Genomic DNA, 20,444 nt, shown 5'->3' with positions numbered 1-20,444 from the left:
GCTAGCTGGGTTTTTATCTTATAAATTATACTTCAATTATACTTCAATTTTCCTGTGCAGATAGGGCCCAAGATCTAGTTTCTTGATTGTCTAATGTTGGTAATACTATGAAAGCAGTGAATATTAAAATGCTAATATAAAATATTCTCAGAAGGTCACTGTTAACATTCTGAAATAATATTTATTCTGTAATTCATATTCATAACTACATATATGCAGTTAGATATCAGACCTTTTCCATTTGATCTTTATGTTCAGCTGAAGTTCATGAACACAGGTTTTTTTCACAGAGATTATTCATTAAATAACTTTAATCAATTTATTCTGTGCAGTTTAAAACTGCATTTGTGTAATCTTTGTGAAGATTGACTATAATAGTTGCTCTGAATTACTTAGTCATCTTCTAATAGTTATCTGAATGTGAGTAATGCTGAAATATATTGAAGAGGAAATACCCAAATTTCCTATCGTTCTCATTGCATTTATATTTAGGCAAATATAAATGCAAAGATAGGATGATAAAGCAAAGGTAGGATAAATTTGCAGTCTCCTAATTCTAGGACAGCTGTTTTCAGATTTTGAAATTTACATAAAATTTAGGTAAAGTGATCAGTAAAGCACTATTAATTATGTACCTAATCTAATCTTTAACGTTTAGTTGTACATAATCTAATCTTTAATGTTTAGTTGTGCTCGAATCTGTGTACAGAGAAGAAATAGTATCATAACAATATTGTTACGTTGAAAGTTAGAAATACCTTATAAATATTTTCTAAGTTGTTTAAAGTTTCTTTTCATAAAAATACACTATTCAGTATGATACTACTCGGTGTTTTAGAATTTACGTGATGTGAAAAGGGAAATTGAGTGTGGGATGTATTTTGAATTACAATCTCAGGAAGATAAAATTCAGACTCCCTTGGGTTTTTTTTTTTTTAAAGACTTTTCAAATCGGCTTTAATTGTGTGCTTTTTATACTAGCTCATCTGTGTGGGGAAGGATGGAGTCATGTTGGGGATGCCTGCCTCCGCATAAATTCTAGTCGTGAAAGCTATGACAATGCCAAACTGTATTGCTACAATCTAAGTGGGAATCTTGCTTCATTAACAACCTCAAAAGAAGTGGAATTTGTTCTGGATGAAATACAGAAGTATACACTTCAGGTAACTTGAGTGACTGTAATTGATGGTCATGTGAATTAAATTTGCTATGAGAAATCTATTTTAGGGTTTTCTCCAAAGAGAGGAAAGTTTATGCCTTCAAAGAAATGTAGCGTGGTGCTAATGACTGATATAAGTGATGTGCAGGATATTAAGGAAACCTCACATTTAGAGCTAATGACACGGCAGTTCCCAAGTGTTTCTCCTTAGTGGATTTAACTGCTGTGGGTTACTGTTTACTTTCAAGACATGACTCAAGAGAACGACTGGAACACTGGTCTAGGAAATGCCAGCCCTTTTCAATACACTGTGACAGCAGGAATCAAAACAAGAGAAAATTATTTTTATAAAACAGAAAAACATCTTGACTTTCACATCAGTATCCATAAAACTGCTCAGAGGATTGCTTTTTGGGTGGTGGCTAGTTTGGCTAATCCAACAGGAAACTCTAATGACTGCTAACGTGGTATGACTCTTCTTTCTGTTCTGAATTGCTCATTTTGTAAGGGAACTGACCGTCCTCACACTACACACAGTTTTAGGTGGTGAAAAACCTCTACAGAAATGGAGCATTGTCTTTGAGTGTTCGCATTGTAGCTATTTAAGGATTTCTTCAACTCCTACATGAAAGCATTAATTCCCATTGCTCTACAGTTATTCGTACTACATGTTAAATGCATTTCCTCCCTTTTGGTAGTAGCCAGAAAAGAGATGTGTGGATCTTACTGTTAATAGTCAAATGGTAGATCTAAAAAAAAAATAATTTGGTTGAGCTCACCTGCCCCAAAAGACCACTGTCATCTAGAAGCTAGTGGCAAGACCTGTCTTCAGGAAATTGTAACTTAATGTTTTATCCTGATTGAAATAGATGGTGATACCACGTTTATACCAAGTATTAAAAAATAATAAAAAAAAGTCAGTTTCCTCCAATAATGTGCAGAAAATGTTTCCTATTTTAAAATAAGTTACAATAGTAATGGCAGTTTGTGGCTGAGAGCAGCATATCCATACCACAATTGTTATATCTGGCTGCTGCCTCTGGATGGATTGAAATGAGATGTTATTTGTTGTGACTGCAATGTCTAGTGAACAGATAGGAGGGGAACTGGTTTGAATAATACTTTTTAAAGTCTTTGGGATTCCCAAATAATTTTCATTTGAATATTCTCTGAGGTCCATACATGCTTCTCTGTTTATTTGATGTTATTCACTATTCTGTGGAATGTACATATACGGGTGTGTGTATATATACATGTGTATTTGTAGATATGTATACACATACATACAGATGTACGCATGCATATATATTTCTATGCATGTCAGTCTATGCCTATTTATGTATAAAATGGACCTATTTAATTTCTGTTACAAATAGATTTGCATTAGCCGAATGTCCATGGGTAAAGAAAATACTTTGTGTGAGGGAGGATGTACACAAAATAACGTGCTTCGAGTTACAACTTCTGTAATCAATAGTTCTTGTCCTATATGTGAAAATTTGTGGTGCATCATAGGGGATTTTTACCAATTTCTCATGCTAAATGCCTAAATCAATGGGAGAAAGAATATACCTGCTTTCCCTGTCTGGGCCTTAGCCACCTCGGAATTGTCTTGTTGTAATGTGCTTTGTTGAAGGACACTGAGGGGCCCTTCCTAAACTGGTAGTTTACAGGTAGTTTAGAATACAGAAGCTTTTTCATTAAGTGCCTACTTGTACTGGGGAGCCTAGTGTCAGCACTCAGTTACATCAGCTGTTCAGGCAATTGTTTTGATAATTCAAGGTTCTGGTTTATTTTGACTTTTCAAGCTCAACGCTTTCAGATGTTCAGATTACAACATCTGTTCACACTGTAGTCTCCTGGAAATGCAGTCGGCGGCAGAATATGAACTGAAGCTCAGACAGTACAAAAGAGAGCAATCATGGAGATGGCCACAATAGAGGTGAAAAAGTCTGAGCCTCTGGCAAGCGCACGCCATGCGAAGGGCACATGTTCCCACGCCCCTTCACTTGTCACAGGCTGCGAGTAGTTGGGGACACGGAGGTACTAATGACATATACTTCTCTTCTCTGGAAAACTCTAGCTCCCTGTATAACTGGTATGTGGGATCGAAAGGTCGTAGAGAAGCTGTACCGGTGGAAATTCTAGCTGGACTAGCACCTGGAAATTCCCTGCACGGCAACACCGGAATGAGCCAGGAGCTAATTAGCTTTCTGTGATAATGGTGGGGGAAGGAGAGGGCTGAACACTCTTACATGCCTCTGGCAAATACAGGAGGCTGTGGAAGAAGCCATCAGAATATTCTTTAGGAATGTGATCTATATTAATTTATCAACTGTGGGAAAACAGAAAGGATGTTGAAGATTAATTACCGGTCCATGGGTGGTCAGATTCAGTTTTTAGCAGTTAAATATTCAAATGCTTATTGCTGTGTTTAAACTGTTGAAAAGTCTACCCACATCATTGATGCATGTATGAGAAATATACGTATCCTCAAAAGATGTCAAACCCACAACGTACACTCAGACGGGATGTCTTAGCAAAATAAGATTCTGTTACGAGCAAATCAGTCCATATTAGCAAAGGACTTTTTAAAAAGTGTATATTTTGGTTTGTAGAACATGCAGTGTTTCTTTGTCTGTATAAAATCCCAAATTAAGTAGCTTAGGGTTTTATAGTTACAGGAAAATGAAAGATAATTATGAATAATAATTAAAACTTGTATCAAGCTAGTGTGTGATTTGCAAAGTTTTTATGTTGCAGATGAATTGAGATGCATACAAAGGAAATGGCAATTAAGGATTTCCTTTGTGCTATACTAAATCTGAATGCAAAAGTTTAGGGACATATACTGTGAATCAAAATATTCTTTATTATCCTTTTTAATGTTCCATTTCAAGAAGGAGATGCAAACATAGTTTATGTAGTTAATTTTTTGGAGTATTTTTCCCAATGAATGTAGGACCTGGACAGAGCAAAATTTTTTTTACTAGAAACGTGTGTATTCTATTATTTGCTAATAAAGGGGAGAGAGAGGTAATTCTCCTATGTCAGCTCTCCCCTGATATTGCACTTACTGCAGCCTTGAAACACATTCTGCCTGTCTAGTCTTTGATCTGAGATAATGCTGGAAATGTAATTGAAACCAAAATAACAAAATCACAAATGGCAATGATTTCTCTAGTTATTTGTTTTGCCACGTCCCCCCCGTCCCCCCCCCCCCATTTCCTATTAAAACACTATGCAGGAGGCCTTCAAATGGAATAGAGTGTGATAGAGTATTGATATGACTGATATTATCTGAGTGGCTTGAGATGCAGATGAGAAACAGCTTTTTTTTTTTTTTTTAGTGTTTGGAAGCTAGATTTTTCTTATATCTCAGAGCTTAGAACTTCAACAAGGTGACATCCTGCTGAGCATATCTTTATTTAAATGAAGTACGTCCTCAGCCAATATGGTGAGATAAATCTGAGGTACCTCATGTACAGTTTATGTAAGCATAGACAAATGTATGCTCTTTAAAAGTATATCTTGGGTTAAACAATCATTTAGTTATCAGAATCTTTAATGAAATGCTACCATGACTTATCCTGGTGTTTCCAGTGGCATTTGGAAAAAAAAATAGTTTTTTTTTTCATTTGTATCTATCTGTCCAGTTACATTTATTCTGTGTGAGACTGCCTAAATGTCTTATCAGGTGTGACAGAAGCTCTCGAAACTTCTTGATTTTCTTTTGTCTGCCTTTTCCTCTTAAACTGCGATCATAATGATTTAAGGAGTGAGATTTCATTTTAGATAGCTTGTTTTTGTAACAGGTGGTGGTGTGGAGCTCACAAATATAGTCAGAACCGACTGTAAGGTGAACACTATGCCTTTAATCTGTATTATCTACGGTGGAGTTAATATCAAAGGCTTTAAAATCTTTCCCCGATGTGAAACAAAAGCTTTCAGAACTAGTGAATGTGTCAGAGCAACATTTGGAAAGAAGAATATGGATCTGTTTTTCTCTTTTTTATTTGATATTCTTATACTGAGAAAAGAAAAACAACTTTGGTAACCGTTGTGTGTTTTAGAAAGTGTTAAAATAGTGTTGGTAAATACTGCAGCCTAGAAGGACTTAATCCTTTATTGTTCATAGAATTAACGAGGGACTTGGTAGATTGTTTTCTAATACACAAAGTCCTTTTTCTGGGACAAATTTAGGACAATTTCTTCATCGTGTTTAGAATAATACAGAATATTGATGCTTTGGAAAGATTCAGAGGGAGGAGGCTGCCATTGTCTCCACACCTTGTCCAAACCTCATTGTGTATCAGTAATCTCTCTTCATTCCAATACTAAGAAAGGGACAAAATAAAGACCTTTGTGGTATGAAGTCAAAACACTGTTGAATTTGCAGATGTATTCTAAAACTATCACCAATAATTTAAAGTCTAATTTTTACTTTTCACTGAAAATAAATGAAATTCTTTAAGAGAATGCCAAAGTAAACACAATGGATAGACTGCAGATTCCCATACTAAAGCAAAATGACACCTAATGTTTTTTCTTATATGCTGTTTTATTGACCTAGTAAGCAAAATATTATGAAAGGGAAGATTCAAGTTTTTCTGCAAAGTAGATTAAACAGCAATATGAGGTTAATTAATTGTTCCTGCTAATATTCAAATGTTGTATACTCATTTAAAAGTGCAATTAGTTCTCTTGGGGGTTTGCTTACAACTGTGGGATTTAACTAAAAATAATAATTTTCTTGTTAGCATGCAGTAAATTCTGAGAAGATTTAGTTTTGGTTTAGTAAGCATAAACAAAGATGAGAACAGTTTTAAACAATGCCTTTCATTATATAAACTGTTTGCAACTTTTCCTTTAGCTCAGTGTTCTCAGGACTAAGCATCCTTATAAATTACACTTGCGTGTAGGTTGCAGTTAATTAGTGAGCTTTGCATGGCAACCTTATTCCTTGTTAGCTTAAAGTATTCTCAGAGGGCTGTATGTTTTTGTGGTTTTATCTTATGTTTGGTTGTAGTGAAGCCGACTTTTTTTCCCCCCGAATTAGTCTCTTTACTGCAGTTTCTAGCAGTCCCACTTTACTATTGTGGTTTTGGAAGCCTAATAAATTATTTCAGAACTCCGTCTCCATATTGGAGTTGTTATGTCGACTGCCCATTTGTTCACCTCTGGTTTAACTGCCTTCCTACTTTCAGGAGGTGGGGACCTCAACTCACTTGGGATGCCTGAGAAGAGAACCTGAATTTGAATTTGAATTTAAATTTAATTGTCCCCTATAGAGCAGAAAACTCAAATGCATCTAAACCAAAGGCCTTCTGGAATACTAGCTATAATCTCTGTAGATGGAAATTGGGGAAGTTGTAGTCTTTTCTGTTTGCCAGATTTTACGTGTTTGTTTTTTTATGCAATGCCACAACACCAAAATTTGAAGAGAGTCGGAGAAATAAGTGTTATGACCTCATGCCTGACTCTTGCTAGTAATTCCATCTAGGTGTCATCGTTTGTGTCTAATAGATACCGAGACACTTAAAAATCACGAAGCTTGCTTCCACTGCTTGTAATGTGTCATTCACTGGGTAAATATTTACAAAATATGAAATGTACGGGTATCTAGCACAGTTAGAATTGATGCATAGTTAAAGAATAGAAACCAAGCAGTGAAGTAGTAATTAGAACGGTTGGTTTCTCTTCATAGAGCTCTTGTTTTCAGTAAGCAGGTTTTTTGTTCATAATGGTGCAGAAAAGAGGCAAACTAACCACAAGCCCTTCTCAAAACTGTGAATGTTGTGGAAATGTGAGCACCAAGAGGCCACTGTATTTTCAAAGTTTAACTGTATGTTTGTTCCTAGGGCAACTATTTTCCTAGAAACCAAGGAGTTAAAACAATTCTTGAAAAGTTTGTTAAAGTTTTGTAATAAGGTATAGTGATGCACACATTAGAAAATGAGTCAGAAGTGTATCATACGCTTCCAGAACAATTTAATATTGAAAATAAAAGGAATTTAAATAAAGTTGGGCATAAATTTCTGAAAGAGATATATAATTCCTTAACAATTTGCATAATTAAGAAACAGGAGGATTTTGAGCCTCAGTAATAATTGGCTATTCAGTAAAGGTAGGCTTGCTCACTTCACTCATCTGCAAATTATTCAGCCCTCATTAAATTAATGCTGAGGCAGCAGTAGCGCCTGAAAAATGTGTCATGAATATAAATGATCACATTCACTGTAGATCTCAAAGCAACTTAGTCTGACTTAAATTTTCTGAGTAAACTGGATTCATGTGAAATATCAGCTCTCTAGTTAAGGTTACACAATTTTCCTTTCTAACACAGTTCCATAATTACTACTTAAAAGAAAATTTAAATTGGATGGTTTAGAATAAGAGACGACCACATTTTTGAAGTTATTAGTGCTCAGTATTTAACAAATTCCTGTCGTGGCTAGAAACTTGCCTTATATTCAATTAAATAGGACTGTAGATGCGAGTACAGAATGACGTTCCATTGGTATGCATCCTGTGATTGCGATTTTGCTCTTCTGTCATGAAAATAAAGCCCTGCCCAGCAATTTGTTGATTTTTCACTTAAAAGGGTTTTGGGCAACTTTTTATCAGTGTTATAAAAGATTATTCTATAAACCCAGATAAAACGTGACTAGCTGCATTTCAAGCACAAGTATATGGCTTCTAATATGGGCTGTGAGTTCTAAAAACTGGCCTAGAAAGAAAAAAAAATGAGAGGAGAAACATATTCTAGAGAATGGTTCTAAATTTTAAAGGGTATAGTGGGATAAAGCTATGGAATAATTCTCAATATATATTTGATTGCCTTCTCCAATGCAGTGTTAGTAGGGGGCATTACAAGCTTTCCCAGGATGGATTTGGCCACCTGCTGTGTATTGCATTGCTTTGTTTCACTGTAAAATTTTACTTTGATCATTTCTGGGTATTTTCCTCTCTCTTTTTTTTTTTTTTTTTTTTTAACTGATAATTTACCTAGAATGCTATTGAGTAAGCTTAGTAGTTGTTGATGTTGTTTTAAAATAAATTGTGTATAACGTATAACAGGAGTTTTAATAGATATACCATGAAGTCTGATCGTTAAAAAAAAATTCTCCACTGAAACTTTTGAAAGTATACATAACTTTTCAGAATATGTTGAGTGATAGTATTCCAGAAAAAATAGTCTCAATTTGAACAGCCAGAATATGAGCAGTGGTATTCTGTAATCAGGTTTAAATAAATTCTGGCCTCTACATGTTGAAAAAAAGTAGAAAAATAGTAGACTGGAATTCATATTTGCTCTTATGAGCCACTGTTTCCTCCCTATCTTTTCCTCTTCCCACACAAAGGAAAAATTATTAAGGCAAAGTTTAATGAACTTTGCCATTTCACACAGGAATCTATAATTTAATTGAAATCTGAAATCCTATGCCCTATGCATCAGTACAGGTTGGGGGCTGACCTGGAGAGCAGCTCTGTGGAAAGGGACCTGGGAGTCCTGGTGGACAGCAGGGTGACCATGAGCCAACTATGTGCCCTGGTGGCCAAGAAGGCAAATGGCATCCTGGGGTGCATCAAGAAGAGTGTGGCCAGCAGGTGGAGGGAGGTCATCTTCCCCCTCTGCCCTGGCGAGGCCACATCTGGAGTATATTGTGTCCAACTCTGGGCTCCCTGGTTCAAGAAGGACAGGGAACTGCTGGAGAGGGTCCAGCAAAGGGCTACAAAGATGATTAGGGGACTGGAGCATCTCTCTTACGAGGAAAGGCTGAGGGACTCGGGTCTTTTCAGTCTACAGAAAAGACTGAGGGGGGATCTTATCAGTACTTGTAAATACTTACAGGGAGGGTGCCAGGGGCACGGGAACAGTATTTTTTTAGTGGTGCCCAGTGATAGGACAAGAGGTAACGGGGACAAACTTGAACATGGGAAGTTCCATCTTAACATGAGGAGGAACTTCTTTCCCACGAGGGTGGCAGAGCACTGGGACAGGCTGCCCAGAGAGGTGGGGCAAGGTGTGAAGGTCTCCTTCTCTGGAGACATTCACAACCCACCTGGATGCTGCATTAAGTATTAGGGAAGTGAAGACATCAAATAAAGTATTTTGATAGCTAATGTATAAAAATATGAATTGCTGTTATTTTAACTACAAAATTTTTCCAACTGTTAGGATATTTTCTTTTGCTTGATTAAAAAAGTATTTTATTAAAACAAACACGACAATTAACTTCTGCTACCTAGAAGATCATTTCAATTGAAATAGTTTTAGGTTTTATAATGACAACAAAGAAGTAGGAGACACTGCCTGTGTTATTGGTCCATATTCATGAAAGAGTGGTAGAGCTGAATATTAATAGGACATGTGTAATACATTTTCCTCATGGCCTTTTTGTATGCACTGTGTCACTGAATATTCACTGGTCTGTCTTCATATGTTTGTGCATATGTGTATGTAAAATCTGAAGGGACATCCCTTTTACACTACCTCTCTGTGAGACTGAAATCTTTATGAATAGCAATGTCTACTTCCACCTTGCATGCCCACTACTGCTTTGTTAAGAGGCGTGAGGGCAGAATGACCACAGTTTTTACCAAGTTTCTAGGTACTAGCAGTTGTAAAATGGAGCCGTCCCATTTGTCTGACTTCTAAATGAGTGAAGGTAGCTATAGCACCGAGTTGGAGTAGGTTGTCCATTCTTTTCTTGAAAGCTCGAGCATTTCAGAGCATACTTTGCATTAAGGAATTCTTCTAGCTTCTCTAGAGACAGCAAGTGCTCCCTTCCTTTTCTGTTTTGGAGCAATGAAGGAGGAGGTATCTCTAATAAAATCTTTAGCTTCTAGCAAAAGATTTCAGCCTTGCTGAAATCAAACCACGGGTCCTGCTGAGCTTAGACAGTGAAGCTCTCCAGATGACCTTCCTGCCTTCTTACCTTTGCAACACAAAATGATCATGCATTTGGCATTAAAGTAAAACTTAGTAATGGTAGGAGCCACATGTTTTTGGAGTTCCTGTTTCCTTCTGTCCGCGGTGGACTGGCAACTCCAGCAAGTGTGGACTACTTTAAAGCACCCAGGAAAATTTTGACATACATTAGATACTGTAATAGTCAGCTTGAAGAACTGAGATAGGCACAGTCAAATAACAGAAAAAGTGTCAGTACCTTTCCACTTGCCTCTTCTCTGGCTGCCTAATAGGGAGCTAAGCAGCAGGAGAGACCTGGTGTGGGGAGACAAAGGTGTCTTAAATAAGAATGATTTACTTTACTAGGTCATGTAATTGTTTAATGAAAAGTTCTTGCATTGTACACGTTCACGTACATGTACAGACCTGTTGGAGCTTTTCCTCTGTCTTCAAATAGGAAAGGAACCGATTCTGATTGAGTTGTAAGTTCCTCTTCAACTCTGAATCTGAACAACTTACTAAGTGCTAAATACAGAGAGGATAGGATGGGTTTCTTGGTTGTGGTTTTTGGACACCTTGAAAGTATGCATTCATCAAGGCCTTGAGGAAGAAAGAACAAGTCTTCCCAACTCTCTGAGGAGTAACTTTCTCCCCACTTTCATGTTGAGCAAAGATCATCTGACCTTCCAATAAAGAAACAGGTATTCTTGAGAAGAAAAATTTAGACATATTTGGGGCTTATTTCATGACAGCAAGTATTTTTCTGAAGTGGAGACTTAATTTGTACTGTATTTTTCACCCACCTGTTTTGATAACAGTATTTTTAAGAGGCCTGGAAACTAAAATCTTAGACCAGAGAGTTCTGGGTACAGAAAACAGGCAGTCTGGTTTCCTTCCTGTCTGTTCCTCTTCAGAAGCATCTTTGGCAAGATGTTCAAAGCAAACACTCGGTTTTCTACATTCATTTTGCATTAAATGAAACAACCATAGAGTTCAAGTGAAGGTTGTTTAACTCTCATTATTTCTTAAGCCCGAAGAAGAAACTGAATTGGCATTCTCATTCAGTGCCTTTGAAGTCCCTCAGTTGCTTCAAGCACTTTGAGACTCCCAGCTATTATGACTGAACTTTTCATCAGTTTGAAAGATAAGGACTAGATTCATGCTTTTTTTGTGAAGAAATTAGTTTGATAGTCACAGCATACTGGTGGCTGCAGGTGTCGCAGGTGGAACTTCCCGAATTCTCTATTCACTATTTGGTTTTTTTTTTTTTTTTTCCTGATGGCTTTCATGCAGTGCAGCAGCACTCATTTTTGCTGATAAGCCTTGTGATATCAACACACAATCTCTGTTGTCGCCAGCGGTCTTCAGCTGTAGTCCACCACATCATGGAATTAATGCCATATAAATGAATATTTGCTTTAAGCATGTCCATGGAGCATTTTGGTGGCCTACTTTTCAGCTATTTACCATATTTTAATCACACATTAAAAAAAATGTTTTGGATAATCTGTTTTTGGCATCCTAACAACGTGCCCTGAGCATCCTAAGTGAGCCTGCAAGGCGGTAGCTTCGATGGAGTGCATTTGATAGTATGCTAATCAGTGTTCAGGTCTGTATTTTGATGTGTTACACTAGCAACGGGCCAAAGATGGTACATATGGATTTTGAGATATCTGACACGATGACTACAAGTTGTCCAAATATTACAGCTATTAAGAGCAACAATGACTATGTGTTGCTTTTGCTTGAAGTCTTTCATTTCAGGGGTACTGCTTTTATCTTCTAAGGCTACTCTGGCTTTCATGGTCGTCCCTGGGACTTTGTCATCATTAAAGGGGTTCTGAGATGCTCTCCTACTCAAATAGAAAAATTTCTCTCCAAATGTCACTGCTGCACTGTCAGTTTTCATTATTGGCCTGACATGCTTTTCACTGTAGCTGGAATAGGATCTGTTTTCTATATACTGATGCTGAGGCCAAATTATTTCGCAGAGCAATTGAAACAGTCAGTAATATGTTGAAGGTTCTCTTGGCTAGAATTCCTCGGCCCCACAGTAGGCATTCAGAATTGTTTTAGGTCTGTGTTTGTCAGCAATTTATCCTGCCTAAGCCCCTGACATTTTTTCGTACGTGCCTGGTGTGCACTCTTAGCATTCTACAAAGAGATGCCTGGAGACATGCATAAATAGCTAAGGTTTTCTGATGCATGTCGACCATGTACATATAGAATCAGAGAATAGTTTAGCTTGCAAAAGACCTTTAAGATCATCAAGTCCATCCATTAACCTAACGCTGCCAAGTCCACCACTAAACTATGTCCCTCAGCACCACATCTACACATCTTTTAAATACCTCCAGGGATGGCGACTCCACCACTTCCCTGGGCAGCCTGTTCCAATGCTTGACAACCCTTTCAGTGAAGAACTTTTTCCTAATATCCAATATAAACCTCCCCTGGTGCAACTTGAGGCCACTTCTTTTTAGCTTATTGCTTGTTGCCTGGGAGAAGAGACTGAGCCCCCACCCAGCTGCAACCTCCTTCCAGGTAGTTGTAGAGGGTGATAAGGTCTCCCCTGAGCCTCCTTCTCCCCAGGCTAAATGACCCCAGTTCTCTCAGCTGCTCCTCATAAGACTTGTGCTCTAGATGCTTCTTGAGCTTCGTTGCCCTTCTTTGAACACTGTCTAGCACCTTTATGTCTTTCCTGTAGTGAGGGGCCCAAAACTGAACACGGTACTCGAGGTGGGGCCTTAACAGTACTGAGTACAGGGGAACAATCACTTCCATATCCTGCTGGCCGCACTATTTCTGATACAGGCAAGGATGCTATTGGCCTCCTTGGCCACCTGGGCACACTGCTGGCTCATATTCAGCCGGTCGTTAACCAACACCACCAGGTCCTTCTCTGCCAGGCAGCTTTCCAGCCACTCTTCCCCAAGCCTGTAGTGCTGCATGGGGTTGCTGTGACCCAAGTGCAGGACCCGGCCCTTGGCCTTGTTGAACCTCATACCATTGTCCTTGGCCCATTGATCCAGGCTGTCCAGATCCCTCTGTAGAGCCCTTCTACCCTCAAGCAGGTCTACATTCTTGCCTAACTTAGCCTCATCTGCAAATTTACTGAGGGTGCACCTGATCCCTTTGCCCGGATCATTGGTAAATATATTGAACAGAACCGGCCCCAATACTGAGCCCTGGGGAACACCACTTCGACCGGTCACCAACTGGGTTTAACTACACTCACCAGCACTCTTTGGGCCCGGCCATCCAGCCAGTTTTTTACCCAGCAAAGGGTATGGCTGTCCAAGCCACGTGCAGGCAGTTTCTCCAGAAAAATGCTGTGGGAAACGGTGTCAAAGGCTTTATTAAAGTCTAGGTAGACACCATCCACAGCCTCTGCCTCATGACTATGTGAGTCACCTTGTCATAGAGGGAGATCAGGTTTGTCTAGTAGGACTTGCCTTATATAAACCCATGCCGACTGGGCCTGATCACCTGGTTGTCCTGTGCTGTGTGATGGCACTCAAGATGATCCGTTCCATAACCTTCCCAGGCACTGAGGTCAGACTTAGTTCCCTGAATACTCCTTCCAGCCCTGCTTGTGGATGGACATCATATTTGGTAGCTGTCAGTCAACTGAGACCTCCCCTGTTAGTCAGGACTGCTGATAAACAATGGAAAGTGGCTTAGTGAGCACTTATGCCAGATCCTTTAGAACCCTTGGGTGGATCCCAAATAAGGGATCACTTCTAATTTTCTCCCTGCATAACCTCATGACCTCCTTGTAGTCCTCCTGAGTGTCCTGCCCCTTCTTCCAAAGGTCATAAACTCTGTTTTGCTGGTTGGTGGTTTTTTTTTTTTTTTTTTTTTTCCCCCTGAGTTCCAGCAAAAGCTCTCTGTTCAGCGAGGCCTGTCTTCTACCCTGCCGGCTTGTCTTTTGGCACATGGGGACAGCCTGACGCTGTGCCTTTAGGATTTCCATCTTGAAGAATGTCCAGCCTTCCTGGACCTTGCCCTTCAGGACGGCCTCCCAGGGGACTCTGTCAACCAGGCTCCTAAACAGACCAAAGTCTGCCTGCCCAAAGTCCAACGGAGCACTTCTGCTGACCCCCCTTCTTATTTCTCCACAAATCAAAAACTCTATCATTTTGTCATCACTATGCCCAAGACAGCCTGCAGCCATCACATCACCCACAAGTCTTACCCTGTTCACGAACAGGTCCAGCAGGGCACCTTCTCTAGTTGGCTCACTCACTAGCTGTGTCAAGAAGCATTCAGCAGTCTAGGCACCTAAATAACAAATAAGACAACAGAAGTATTATCTACCACTTTCCAGATGCCCAAGTTCCACTTTTGACTGCTTGCATCATGTTCCTTCTAGTATCCAGAATGTGGGAGCTCTCACAGACATCTGGAAAGTTGGTCACCTGAGGCAATAATGAAGTTACGAGGTAAATATAGAAGTAAGAGCAAGAGTGAGCAGTGGCATTTTTGTCGGATGTTCTCATTGCTGTTTAAGAGTCTACCAGAATGTATCACTGCTTATGGAGTGGAACATTTCTTAATCATTTTTTGATTAATTAAGTCTGTTCTTGCGTCTGTAAGTCTGTTAGTTGCTGTGGCAGGTTTTTTTATCGTGCTCCCAACTGTTAGGACAGAAGAGAGCACAGGGAGTACATTTTAGGGAGGTTGGGAATGCTGATTATCTACCTACTGATTTTTTTAAAAAAAATTACCACTGGTATTTTTGAAGCAAAATTCGTAATCCTTCAGTTTGGTCTAACGAGGCAGGGGAAAAAGAGGAATTCTCTGATCAGGAGTAGATTTAAGAGCTCTGAACAATTTTTCATCCATGGATTAAACCTGAGTGGCCAAAGAAAGATGTGAGATCAAAGATGGAATATGTCTCTGAGAGATGATGATGGTGGCTCTTGGTTCACTTGTGAAATACCCCATAGTTCTTAAACTGCTACTGGTTCCCTCTAGGTATGTTATAATGTTTTATGTACCTTGGCTTGTAAATTAAAGCATTTGAGAAGCTAATTCACAATTAGATCAACATCTCTGCTTTGGAGCCGACATCTGTCCTTTGCCTGGTGCAGATAGCTGTGCTGTTGGCGCTCTGGTATTCACCTACCACCACATACCTCTCACAGCTCATAGTGTCTTTATAACTGTGTTCCATATGTTTGAATTGGCGTTAATTAAAACTACCTGTGCAGAGATTACATGAGGAAAAGTGTTTGTTTTCAGTATCTTGAGATTTTTACAGCGTTAGGAGGAAGAAAGGTATGTAGATTCATCCTGGAACAGGCAAAGGCCTTTATTCCTCAAAATCTGCTTTTTCTCTTGGTGATCATGTCTGATAGGATGAGGGGGAATGGCTTTAAGATGGAAAAGGGTAGATTGAGATTAAATATTAGGAAGAAATTTTTCACTTTAAGGTAAGGCACTGGAACAGGTTGCCAAGAAAAGTTGTTGAGGCCCCATCCCTGGAGGTGTTCAAGGCCAGGCTGGATGGGGCTTTGAGCAACCTGGTCTAGTGGAAGGTATTCCTACCTATGGCAGGGGGGTTGGAACTCAATGATCTTCAAGGTCCACTCCAACCTAAACCATTCTATGATTCTATGAAGATGAAATGATAAAAAATAGTAGAATTTGTGTGATGTCATTTTATTCATACAGCCTAAATACTTTTTGTTTTCTAGACTAGCTTTTTTATAGCTTATAAATCAACAATAAAAGTGTATTCAATGTATATTAGCATTGAAGTTGTGGATGTGCTACTTTTATCTCTGTCTCTGAATTGCCTAAAGATATTGATCAACATCAGCATTACAGATTTTAGAGAATGGAACATTTCTCTTGTTTTTTCCTGAACTTTGATTTCTGTGAATTACTGTTAATTTGTATATATTTTCTTATCCACATTGGCCTCACAATTAGTAATCACTATAGTAGCCACTGGAAAAAAACCCCACAATCTCATTACGACCATTTGCCTGCTTTTTGACTCTATCAAACAATAGTAATCATGATTGCCTTTGAACAGAACAAACACAGGTTTTTACTAGAGCAGAAGCATATGATGGGTGGGGGGGTTTGTTGCTTTTGTGGGGTGGGGCTCAGCAAGGTAGAACAATTAAGATAAAAACTCTGGGCAATGACTGGTGATAAAGTGAAAGGAGAACATGGTGAATTCTCTCAAAATGTGAAGTTCTTGCTGTTGAGTTATTCTTTGAAATGTTTTAACCAATAATAAATAAATAAATAAAGCATTTAACTAATTATGTCACATTTGTTTCATTCTGATTCATAGAAAATTTCACCTTGGGTAGGTTTACGCAAGATCAACATCTCCTACTGGGGCTGGGATGACATGTCTCCTTTTACAAATACAACTCTGCAGTGGCTTCCTGGAGAGCCAAATGACTCTGGCTTCTGCGCGTATCTAGAAAGAGCAGAGGTGGCAGGTCTGAAAGCAAATCCGTGCACTGCTATGGCAGATGGTCTTGTGTGTGAAAAACCTGTCGGTAAGCCATCTCAGTTACTGTTACTGTCATGGTTAGCAACCTGTTTGGGTTTTCATTTAGCTAAGAAGGATTTTTGGAAAATTTGCATTAAATAATTAAAAAAAATTAAAAAATATGGGGCTTTAATCTAGAAAACTAATAATATAATAACTAATAATATTCCTTATCCAGCAAATATTTATTTGTGAATTAGTTTATATGGCTCAGTTTGCATTACACTAGAAGTCTTATAAATTCCCTCCAAATCAGAAGGAGACAGTGACAATGGTGATTATAGCATGAAAGTGTCTGTGGAGGTGTTCAACAAGGCTGATATTTTCTTTCTGAATCTCGCTGAACGTCACTGAACATTTTTATGGTCTAAAAGACTGACAAAACCAAATTTCTTGTTTCCATCTTTTACGTTTGTTTGTATGTAAAGATTACTGTAGCAAATATTCACTTGACAGTTCAAATTAGTATTTTCATGCTCAGATCGTCCCGTGTTTCTCATCATACCTGTGAGTTTGAGCACTTGAAGTTCTTTAAATTTCCCCTTCAGATTTATTTTGGCAATTGTCTGTGCAAAACTGGAAAATAGCTACATTGTTGGTGTGTTGGGAACGCTACCTATCAATCTGATGGTTTTGTTGGGAAATTGTCAGACTTGTTAACTTGCATGACCAAAGTGTGATCTTACCAACCCATAATTTTCTTATAAGCAATTCCAAGCAGGAATGTAATTGCGAAGTATGTATTACACACTTGTTGCTGCTGCCATTTATATTTCCTAAAAATGTCATCTTTCAGTGTTCTTAATTTTGAGCTAATAGTTAATTATTTACCAGACGTTTCTCAGAATATTAAAAGATACAGTCACAAGGGAAGAGACATCTCAAAACGGAAAGGATACACTAGGTGGAACACAGAGGACTTTATTAAGATGCAGTATTTTACAATTAGATCAACATTATATGCATCTCTTACTGGTGTCTTGTTTTAGTTTTTTTTTGATCTTGAGGTGCTTCAAAGACTATAGATATCAAAGTACTCCGGCCTTATGAGAATACTTTTATAGTTTAGATGATTTTTGTTCCGCATTTATTTATTTATTAATAACTGCAAACCACAGCTTGAATACGTACATAGTAGATCAAATCCAGGAATAGCTGTGGTTAAGTGATTTGGTGTACTATATTAGCGGATGAAGAATGGCTTGAGAACTAGGCTTGTGTTGAATACGAGTCAATAATATACAAAACCATGGCAATACATAGGAGGGCTTAATCCTGGTGCTTCACAAGGCAATTCTGTATGGAAAATATAGTGCTATCTATACTTTTGTGTTCCTACCTAACAATTACGCTATATAGTGCTATCTATACTTTTGTGTTCCTACCTAACAATTACGCTACTGTTGTTCTTGTACACTTTACAGTTGTATTTGAAATCAAAGCAAAAATCAAGAGTTAGAGTATACAAGTTCTATTTGTGTTACAACTTTTTGAGATGACATACACCATTAATCTAGTCAAAATGTGGTCTGTAGTAGAGAAAAATAAAAACCAAAACCCAACCAACAACAAAAAAAACAAACAACAAAACAACCCAAGCCCCAATTCTGTTTTGCATTGAACAATATTTCTTTTGTTACTTTCCCTTTGGATTCTAGTGACTTTCATATATATAGTGTGAGGCAAAATTTTAGGAGATAAGTCACAAGTTGAATATTTCTTGCTAAACTAATAAGAACAATAGACCCAGAACTCTACTGTACTTGCTATAGTAGCTTAAGACTTATTTTATGTCATGTATGTGCAAGTAACTAAGGTGACATTACCAGGCAATGAATGTTAAATTTACTTATTCAGTATATAGATAAAATTGCTGTGAAAAATTTTAAATGGCCTCTTTTAGAGCTCTATTAAGACTCATGCTGAGTGTTACTTGATAATTTTTATAAAATATTATTGTATTTATGTACTGCACTGTAAGTTTGGATGAAATTATTTGTAGCTAGTTAAGGAAGCAACCACTTTAACAAGGATTTTTTTAATGGAATATATGATTAAAGAAAAAGGAGATTGCACTTGTGTTCAAAATTATAAATGTTTGTGACTCTTTTCCAGTTAGTCCCAACCAGAATGCCAGACCCTGCAAAAAGCCCTGCTCCCTGCGAACAACATGTTCTAACTGTACGAGTAATGGTATGGAATGTATGTGGTGCAGCAGTACAAAACGATGCGTTGACTCGAACGCCTATATAATTTCCTTCCCATACGGACAGTGCCTAGAATGGCAAACTGCCACATGCTCCCGTGAGTATCTTAATGAACGTTCATCCTATTAAATATGCTGTTGCATATTTTTCCACTCGTAAGAGCATCTATGTGAATAGGATTCAGCGTGTTCACTAAAGATAAAAAATAATTACAGATGAATCACCTTATATGGCTACTAATGAGGGCAGTCAGTACTGTGTATGTCTTTTCTAGATACAGATAAAATATGGGTAATTCTTTTATGATGAAACATATTTAGCCTGTTAAAACAGATAGTAAAAAGTTTTTATTATTTTCAGATAAAGAAAAATACCACGGTTATTTGTGCGACCAGTGTTAGTGTGTCAAATGATGGCCTCATGAGTTGGAACAAAACACTGTTAATATTAGAGAAAAAATATGCAGACCTTAGACTTACACCACATCTAGTTATTAAAAAAATACGAGTTGAATTCAGAGTTTCTAGGGTTCTGATTTATTTTCACAGAATCACAGAATCACAGAATTATCAGAGTTGGAAGGGACCTCTAGAGATCATCTAGTCCAACTCTCCTGCTAAAGCAGGATTGCCTAGAGCACATTTCTCAGGACTGCATCCAGGCGGGTCTTGAAAATCTCCAGGGAAGGGGACTCCACAACCTCCCTGGGCAGCCTGTTCCAGTGCTCTGTCACCCGAACCGTAAAGAACTGTTTCCGTGTATTTGAATGGAACTTCCTGTGTTCTAACTTGTGCCCATTGCCCCTCGTCCTGTCACTTGGAACCAATGAAAAGAGCCTGGCTCCATCCTTCTTCAACCCACCCTTTAGATACTTGTATGCCATAATCAGGTCTCCCCTCAGCCTTCTCTTCTCCAGGCTAAAGAGTCCCAGCTCTCTCAGCCTTTCCTCATAAGGGAGGTGCTCCAAGCCCTTAATCATCTTAGTTGCCCTTCGCTGGACTCGCTCCAGCAGTTCCCTGTCCCTCTTGAACTGGGGAGCCCAAAACTGGACACAGTATTCCAGTTGTGGCCTCACCAGTGCCGAGTAGAGGGGGAGAATGACCTCCCTCGACCTACTGGCCACACTCTTCCCTATGCAGCCCAGGATTCCATTGGCCTTTTTGGCGACAAGGGCACATTGCTGGGCCATGGATAATTTACTGTCTACCACAACCCCCAGATCCTTCTCCTCCAAGCTATCTCCCAGCAGGTAAGCCCCTAACCTGTACTGGTGCCTAGCATTCTTCCTCCCCAGGTGCAGGACCTTGCACTTGGTTTTGTTGAACCTCATTAGGTTCTTCTCTGCCCAGCAGTGGATTCAAAGTTTTGTCAGTGGATTCAAAGAAGTACATTTTCCTAGTGTGTAAAGTCAAAACCAAAGCAGGTGAGTTTTGTCACGCAGAGAAGGTACTCCCCAGATATCCCCTTTGGAAGCACATTTCATCAGAAATTGATACAATGCGTCTCTAGGAGAATAAGAAACCTACTCCATGTGCCTTTCAGTATACCATTCAGATAAAGGTACTTCTTCCCAAGTCTGTAGTGGCTGGACCTTGTTACGTTCAGCACTGTGCAGTTCCAGTGTATATTGGTGCCATAATTCGT

General features: G+C 38.7%; 1 protein-coding gene across 1 annotated transcript in view; it reads left to right on the top strand.

Moving 5' to 3' along the window:
* The window catches only part of ATRNL1 (attractin like 1), a gene marked incomplete at both ends in the record, with an annotated part of 535,835 nt that overhangs the window by 118,740 nt on the left and 396,651 nt on the right, over positions 1 to 20,444 (top strand). Inside the window, 3 exons of the mRNA XM_082486299.1 lie at positions 982 to 1,163; positions 16,387 to 16,600; positions 18,709 to 18,897. Coding sequence (XP_082342425.1) covers positions 982 to 1,163; positions 16,387 to 16,600; positions 18,709 to 18,897 — 585 coding nt within the window. The remainder of the gene's footprint in view (positions 1 to 981; positions 1,164 to 16,386; positions 16,601 to 18,708; positions 18,898 to 20,444) is intronic.

This window comes from Vanellus vanellus (assembly GCF_965231255.1).
Source record: "Vanellus vanellus genome assembly, chromosome: 7".
Taxonomy (NCBI): domain Eukaryota; kingdom Metazoa; phylum Chordata; class Aves; order Charadriiformes; family Charadriidae; genus Vanellus; species Vanellus vanellus.
Note: the sequence above shows the minus strand (reverse complement) of the source record. Positions and strands in the feature narration are given on the sequence as shown.